Here is an 8624-nt window from a genome sequence, read left to right on the forward strand (position 1 = left end):
CCTCACTGTCCGTACGCCCAGGTAGAATTTGTTCCGATTGGCCGCTGTCCGGGAGAGAGGTGGATAGAGAAGGGATAGAGAGGTATATCAGCTCTTCCGCTTCCGGTGAGACTTCGTACTTGCCATGGCGGCCCCTCAGCCCGTTTGCAGCTTCCTCTTCAAGAAGCGTCGCCCCGCGCCCGGGAGGGGCCAGCGCAAAAGGCCGGGCAGCGACCAGGAGCCCGGTGAGAGACCCAGCCGGTCGGAGCTGGGGGTGGGTGGACCAAAGGGCGGCAGTTAGGCTACGTTTCCTTGTTGTCATGATGGGGCTGGCATTGAAAAGCGCTCGGAAAACGGTTTTTATTGCAATTATTTGCATGGTTTATACGTGTGTCACACACGCACACAATTTTTGTCAGTGTTTGCCTTTTTAATGACTCCCTTGTTTTTTTACTTGTTGAATTCTTTTATCTTGCCCAGGGCAGCCCAAAGCGACTTAACAACCGACCAAAACAAAGGGACAAACACCCCCTCAAACACATATACTGTACAAATACATTAAAAACCAAGTGGGAAATGTACTATGTTAAGAAAAACACCTGGCCAGCTTCTAAATAGTGTTTTGTAGGTTGTAATTGTCTTGTTTAACCATTATGTCCATGTTAAAAATAGTTCTAGTCCCTGCCTTCCACACATGCATGTACCTGTGGTTCATTTATTTTGGTTTTATTTTATGTCTCTTGTTTGTTCAACAGTGATCTATAATTGAATATGGACTATGTATATTGTCACCAGATCCTGTTGGATAACATTGCTATTTACATAATCTCCTATTACCTTTTTTTTTTTTTAATGAAAAATATATATAGCCATAGGAAAGAGAGCTAGCAGGCTTCTTCTGAACCTGTTGTTTAGGAAGAAAAGTAAGCCATTGTCTCTTGAATAAAGCAGCTGGCTACCTTTGTTCATAGGCACATAAACTTATTGCAGTGGGAGGAGGACTGTGTAGCCAAACAATGGATGTCTTTCATGGGAGATGCAGCCTGCCAGTATTCATCTGTTTTAGTACTTTGATAATGCTTTTGTCCATCCACCCAACAGGGAGCAGCAGTGATGAAGGCAGCACGGTGGTCAGGAAGGAGAGACGCAAGGAAGTTTCCAACCCCATGATTCAGAAGGTGATGTAGTTTCCCCGAGTGCCCATGAATATGCCCCCTCTTGAATGTTTCTTAGTTAACTCCCACTGATTTTTCCATCTTCTAGACCAAGAAAAGTGTGAAAGACCACACTTCATACGCGTCAAGCAGTAGCGATGACGAGGGCAAGTCTAAAAGAATTGGAGTTGCATATAAGTCTACAAGATCTGCGGTACGAGTGTTTAAAGTGTGAGAAACCAACATTAGGTGATGCACATCTTATTGGCAAGAGCTTCTGACGCCAAGCACTTGAATAATAGCAAGTAAAATTGCGAGGGTGTCTGTGTGAATCTCTGCCATGGCTTCCCTGCTGGCATTTGTCCTTTTTGACAGTGGAGTGTCTCTTTGGGAGTGAGGTCAAGCTCTTGGAAGGTTGCAGCACCTGTTGTGGCTGTAGAGACTGATGCGGGAGAGACATGTTTTGTTGCAGCTGTGGCAGATGAAGGTGTCCAATTATGCTGCTACAGATGCACCATGGCATTTCTTCTCTCTGCGCTTTTCCCAGCGGTCATTCGTCCTGTGCCAGTAGCTGATTTCACAGCTTCCATGTTCCTTAACTGCAATATATAGCTATTAACTGGTGGCCTTTGTACACATCTGCGGACCATTTTTATAGTTCTGTGAAGTAACCCAGGGATGGTATGTACTTGCCTTTGTAGGTTATCCCATTAAGTTGCAGCAGCAGTTGGCTCCACCCTCTCCCAGGCACTACTTTACTCTGGTTAGAGGTGCTTGGGATGGTGATGATGATGATAATAATAATAATAATAATAATAATTGCATGTCCTCCAAGTCTGAAGTCTGGCAACCCCTGCATTAGAGAGAGCATGCATCTGTTTGAATGAATCACTAGAATAACTGCTAATTCCAGTAACAGTCTAATGCTAGTTTAATAATGTTCACTTCCCATGCTGCCCTACTGACAACATTCTTTTGTATCTTAGAAACCTGTGGGTCCGGAAGACATGGGCGCAACAGCTATATATGAGCTGGACACAGAGAAAGAGAAAGATGCACAAGCCATTTTTGAACGCAGCCAGCAAATACAGAAGGTGAATATATTTACCATTTAAAGGTTCCTTCCTTTACTACAAGTTTTCATACACCTTCAAGAAATGGACAAGAGTTTCTTAGTGGCATTTCTCATTTTTATTTGCACCTCTTCCTTATTCCCCCCCAAGAGACTGCTGCTAGCATAATCTTTCTGGCCACTTGTATCACAGCCATCCTCTTCCTATTCCCTTCACAGATTTCCTCCTCCAGGTACATCACATTTTTATTTTTGCAATATTCAGTACTATTCTTGTTTCTGTTTTCTGCTGCTGTCTGGCCTCATCTCTGTTGTTCTGTATTTCACCAGTGCTCTTCTTAGCCGCTGCTTCATTGTACCATTATGTGGGAATTGAGCTGGTTTCATGTGAGCAAGCTGCTGCTCTGGTGTCAACCAAGCTGTTTTGCTGATGTGGTTTTTCCTCCCTGTTTCTGTTCAGGAACTTGAAGGGAAGGAAGACGATAAGATTTACCGTGGGATCAATAATTACCAAAAGTATGTGAAGCCAAAGGATACGTCCATGGGGAATGCTTCCTCAGGCATGGTAAGGTAAGGCAGGAAAGCATGAAACTTATCCTCAAAGAAAAACATTTTGCAGCACGGTGGCTCTATGTGAATTTTGTGCCTCAGAAAAATCCAGCTGGCTGATTTTTCTAACATTGCATTTTTTCAATTACAAACCCTGCTCCTATTTCTAAGTTGCTTACGGTGTTGAGAAGTTCTCAGCTTACATTGCACATACATGATTTAATTTGTATGGCATTTTTCCATTGTTAAAATGATGCTCAGGGCAGCTTACAACATGAAAAAATTACTTAATTACAAATAACAAAAACGGTCATAATAAATAAAATACAGAAAAAAGTACGCAACCAAATTGAAGTGTTTCCACATTGAGTCATAAGATCTAAAAATAGAGATACAAAAAATAATAACAGCAACAACCCCGCTCCCATCAAAGCCCAACTAAACAGTTCCTCAACCCAAGAATCTGATCAACACCTCAGCTTATGTAGCTGAAGTCAATCAGGGCCCCACCCTCCCAGGCCAGGTGGGAAAAGGTATGCAAGGCAGGGAGCAGGTCTCCCAGGACTCACAGCCAAGATGTATACAGTGGTATCTCGGGTTAAGTACTTAATTCGTTCCGGAGGTCCGTTCTTAACCTGAAACTGTTCTTAACCTGAAGCACCACTTTAACTAATGGGGCCTCCTGCTGCTGCCGCGCTGCTGTAGCACGATTTCTGTTCTCATCCTGAAGCAAAGTTCTTAACCTGAGGTACTATTTCTGGGTTAGCGGAGTCTGTAACCTGAAGCGTATGTAACCCGAGGTACCACTGTAGTTGTTCTTCATAGATTTACAATATTGTGGTGAGTCAACATGCATATCTCTATGCATCCCAGAATGCTCTCTTTGTTCTAAGAAGTACATGCAGTTGACATGCCAGCAATAAATACCACCAAAATATAGCAGGGTGACCGAAACAGATTTCCTGAAAATTCCAGATTTTTTAAAAACAGGTTTTGAAATATCATGTGAAGCCACCTTTCTCTTTATCAGATTTGTTCTTCAAATCTTCCTACTTAAAAAAAACCTCTCCATTCCCCATCTAACTACCACTTGAACCTCTCCTTGCTCCTTCATCACAACTTATTATCTCCTTCTGCTGTTTTAAAGCTTTTCTTCTTCATTTCAGGAAGGGACCCATACGAGCCCCAGAGCATCTCAGGGCCACTGTGCGATGGGACTACCAACCTGACATCTGCAAGGATTACAAGGAAACTGGGTTTTGTGGATTTGGAGGTGAATGGCTGTTTCATATACTTTCCTAATAGCGGATCTGTGTGATATCTGCTTAAGAGTGTGCATCTCCATAAACGTAGGGGAAGTTGGCAGCAAGACAGAAATCACTGACAAATGCTCACACGTTGTATTGGTTTGCTTTTCCGATAGACAGCTGCAAATTCCTCCATGACCGATCGGACTACAAGCATGGCTGGCAGATTGAACGAGAATTGGATGAGGGACGCTATGGAGTTAATGGTATGTTGAGCAGTCCTTATTCTCTTGCCTGCAGTTGTTCAGCTTAAGATGTTTGAATGAGGGACTAGGAAATAGGCCTTTCAGATTTGCATGGCACAAAATTTATAGGTGTAGAGGGCAAGATCGATACTACCTTTGGGCTGCGTTGGAGAATAAACTGGGTGCATGACTTAGAGACAAATTTTGAAGCTTTATCATTAAATGCTATCAAGTATGCTTACGTGTTTTGTCTAACTTCGATACTGATTTTGAGGACATCGGGAAAATTATCCCTCGGGGATCAGCCTTCCTGACTTGCTTTGTCCTCAGCACCTGCTTGCTTTCCTCCTAGAACTTTGGTATAAAACAAGGCTGGGGAACCTGATGGCTGGCCATGGTGCCTGGGTTTGATGGGAAGTTGGGTACCATTCCAGGTCACCCAAGCACTGCCACAGTGTCCTTTCTCTTGGCAGTTCAAGATGAGCAGATGACAGCAAAGGTTGCAAAGTTTTTAGCTGGGGCAATCGGAATAAGATCCACTATTTGACTATTGATTCAAAACCCTAAAATGTATTTTATATAATTCACTTTTTATTCCTTTTCTTTGTATATGGTATTGTTGTTTTATTGCTATGGCTGATGGCTGATGTAAATATTCATTCATTCAAGTTGGGTGCCCAACACCAGGAGAAAGCATAACAGAATAGCCCCTTCTAGTTCAAAAGCTCCTCAAAAGATTAAAAAGTAAATGGATAATTGAGGGTCAGGCAGCCTTTTAACTTGTTTGGGTGATTTAGCATACGTTAAGTGTTGCTATGCAGAGAGGTGGATAAATCACTTTGAAGGAGTGTTTAGGGGTATCTGTGACAAGTGATATTTGCTAATCAGAATTAGCAAGCAATACCAGACTACAAACAAAGTATGATATAAGTATTTGTTTTTCTCCTTTTGATCTGCAAGCTTTTCAGTCACCGCTCAAGTTTTAACTAATGCTTTTCTGATGTTTCAAACTGCATGTGAGAGATTAAATCGGAAAAAGTGAGGAACAATCCATGTATTGTAGTAGCAGCTATTTTTCTTCTTTGAATGAAAAGATTATAGCAGTTGTTTTGAGCTGGTGTGAGTTTCTTGTAAGATCATTTAGTTGATTAAAAATGCAAAGACTGCAATACAAGCTGGCTTCCTTTCTGTGTTGCCTTCCTGCTACTTGTTGGTAATTACATCATGGCAGTGGTGCTGTTCAGATGGGCAATTTGCAGAGTTCTCCTTAAGATTTCATGCATTAAGGCTCATGGGTCACGGGTTGCCTTCTCTTTGTACAACCCCCACTTAGATCTTTGTGGGGCCTCTTCTGTTGTAAAAACTTGGAAGATATTCAGTAGCATTGTGCTTTTACGATAGCCTGTGAGAGTACTGAGAACCAGGCATCTGTCTAGTTAAACGGCTGGAGCAAAGGCACCCCTCCTTTCTCTGTCTGTTAATAGAAAAGGGTGGGCGGGAGGCAGGGAGGAGAACAGGAGCAGATGGTTTGAGTGGGCAGTTTAATAAGCTCATTAAACCTAATATTTTCATCCTATGTGCTGGTGGCTTCAAAGGAGCCTAGATGTTGAAGGCTTGCCTATTCTTGGCAATACAGCTTCCTACACAGGGTGGGCAGGAGTTAAGTCACATCCCGTTATAGTTAGCAGCAGAACCAAGCAAATACTTCTTTCTTTTGAGCAGATGATGAAAACTACGAGGTGAGCAGTGACGACGAAGAACTGCCTTTCAAATGCTTCATTTGCAGAAGCTCCTTCAAGAATCCTGTGGTGACCAAGTAAGATGGCTGGAGGATCCAGACACTGTCTTTGTTTAAACTTGGAAGCTTTCCACATAGATCTATGCGGGGGTCTTTAAAAATAAAATGAGAAATGTGGCGATGATGCACAGTGAGGATCTTGGCTGGAGTGCCAGCATTCTGCAATTCTATAAAAGTGCGGGGAAAAACACACTTCTTTGTATTGGGGCATGGAGTGAAAAGGTAAAGGGACCCCTGACCATTAGGTCCAGTCGTGACCGACTCTGGGGTTGCGGCGCTCATCTCACTTTATTGGCCGAGGGAGCCGGCGTACAGCTTCCGAGTCATGTGGCCAGCATGACTAAGCCGCTTCTGGTGAACCAGAGCAGTGCACAGAAATGCCGTTTACCTTCCCGCCGGAGCGGTACCTATTTATCTACTTGCACTTTGACGTGCTTTCGAACTGCTAGGTTGGCAGGAGCTGGGACCGAGCAACGGGAGCTCACCCCATCACGGGGATTCGAACTGCTGACCTTCTGATTGGCAAGTCCTAGGCTGTGTGGTTTAACCCACAGCGCCACCCACGTCCCTAGGGGCATGGAGTTAACATCCTGCAAACTCTGTTGGCATCAACCAGTCACAATAGCGGTGTTCTCAGTGTACGGCTGTTTGAAGTTGAGACAAAATCAACCTCAAAAAGTGGGGCAAAAATATAAAATAAGACATTCTGCTAGAAAGCTACTGGAGCTGACTATCTTTGTTTTATGCTTTTTCAGGTGTAAACATTACTTCTGTGAGAGATGTGCCCTGCAGCATTATCGGAAGTCTCAGCGATGTTACGTATGTGACAAGCAAACAAATGGTGTCTTCAACCCAGCCAAAGGTACTCTAGCGTGTGCTGGATTATGTCACATTGTGGGTGCGTGCAGGGTAGAAAGGTGTATTATTCTGACCGTGCTACAGCGAAATTACATGTTGGATGAATAGAGGCCATTTAGAAGTTTTGTAATGGATAGGCATTATGCAAAATTTCCCAGGTAATGGCAGAGGCGTCCACATTAATCCCTCAACAGAAAATATACAGGTTAGTAACCCCTCAGGTTCCCTGTTTCTAAGCCGAAAGTCTGACTGCAGGGCCAGATTTCAAAGGGGCCACCCTTCTGTGATCCACTTTGATAGATGGGTGGCCTCCCCCATCTTTCAGTCCCTTGGCATCAGGGGTTTTCAACTTCAAGCTGCACTTTGCAAAGAAAAAAAAATCAGGAATGCATTCCTGAGTCATGCTTTGCAACCATGGCTTTAATTTGGCACATTTCAAATTTGGGGCCATACTCTGCTGCCATGCAGGGTGCCAGATTCAAAAAGCATCAAATTTCGGCTGCAAAGCATGATTATTCCTTTGCAGCCATGACTTAAGGTTCTCTGCACTTTGTGTGATTTGCCCAAAAGTGTGATTTGGGAAAAGTGTGATTTGCCTAAAACAGAATTGTGGGCCTAATTAGGTTCTCTAGCACCGCCATGAGTTATCCCTTTAAATGTTGTTGCAACTAAAGTGAGACGTTTTTCAACATTGCTGCCACCTGCCTCACACTTAAATGATCTTTCCTGATCCAGAGGGAATTGATGACAGAACTGGGAAGGTCAGATGAAAATTCTCTAAAAAACCAATCTGTCCTGAGCAAGTAACCTTTGAGGCAGACCAGTGTTCCAAGTGGGGTGGTGCATGTACTGGCCTTGGCTATTTGTCCACTTCAAAGGGGAACTTTATCCCAAAGTAGGATTTCATAATATGCTCTTCCCTTTAGAAGGAAGTTGTTTCTCAACAAGTTTTACAAACTTCTTAAGAGGTAGCTCCCCCACCACAGTAGTTTGTCTTGGCACTAAGTGTTTTTCAACAGATGCCTCACCCTGAAGGGTGGAGGTGAAAAGAAACCAGAGGCTCTTACTGTAAATTTTACCCTTAACTCAAATGAATTTAAATATTTGTAACTAATTAAAATAAGGCCTCTAGGGCTAAGGAAAAGTTGCCTATCCTGTTGGAAGCAAAAGAGCACTTTAGTTAGTGTTGCTTCTCCCGTCTGTCTTGTCATCCTGTGGGCTGGAATTATTTATATTCAGTGTGTGAACACCAAAGAAAGGGGTTTTCCACTCATTTTTTGTGACTTGGACCTTTTGTGTTATGAATCTTCACCCATATTTGGTCTTTTGTTTTTTTAGAGCTGATAACAAAGCTGGAAAAACGCAAGACTGAAGAGGGACTCCCAGATGATGTGGAAGAGCCAGTGACATTGCTCAGCCCTCATTCTCCACCCCCCTCCCTGCCTTCAGAAACTAGTTCTGTGGCTGAATAAATAACTTATACACAAATGAGTTAGCTTATCAGGCATTGTTCTTCCAGGTAAACTGAATCTGTGTGATAGCGACTAGCTTGCTTCTCTACACACGGCTCCTGGCAATTTGTTAAACAAAACAATTCGGGGGGGGCACTGTTTCTATACCAGCAGCCTTCACATTTTGAAATCATTTTATAGCTAGCAAAGAATGTATTCCATTATTCTGCTTTTGTAGTCTGGAGAGTTTTAGCCTCCAATATTGGGCTTC

General features: G+C 43.1%; 1 protein-coding gene across 1 annotated transcript; it reads left to right on the forward strand.

The window, feature by feature from the left end:
* Positions 1–65: 65 nt before the first annotated feature.
* Positions 66–8390, forward strand: LOC307200893 (E3 ubiquitin-protein ligase RNF113A-like). The gene is made up of 10 exons (XM_079949940.1): positions 66–224; positions 1081–1157; positions 1243–1347; positions 2120–2227; positions 2666–2775; positions 3921–4027; positions 4178–4267; positions 5969–6062; positions 6800–6906; positions 8241–8390. The coding sequence occupies exons 1-10, from the start codon at positions 125–127 to the stop codon at positions 8372–8374; spliced, it is 1032 nt and encodes a 343-aa protein (XP_079806066.1). The 5' UTR covers positions 66–124; the 3' UTR covers positions 8375–8390.
* The last annotated feature ends 234 nt before the right edge of the window (positions 8391–8624 follow it).

This window comes from Podarcis cretensis, assembly GCF_951804945.1.
Source record: "Podarcis cretensis genome assembly, chromosome: 13".
NCBI lineage: Eukaryota > Metazoa > Chordata > Lepidosauria > Squamata > Lacertidae > Podarcis > Podarcis cretensis.

Coding starts and splice junctions, on each gene's coding strand:
- LOC307200893 (XM_079949940.1), top strand. CDS start 125: ATGGCGGCCCCTCAGCCCGTTTGCAGCTTCCTCTTCAAGAAGCGTCGC. Junction 1,348..2,119: donor ATAAGTCTACAAGATCTGCG/GTACGAGTGTTT, acceptor TTTGTATCTTAG/AAACCTGTGGGTCCGGAAGA. Junction 4,028..4,177: donor TGGGTTTTGTGGATTTGGAG/GTGAATGGCTGT, acceptor CTTTTCCGATAG/ACAGCTGCAAATTCCTCCAT.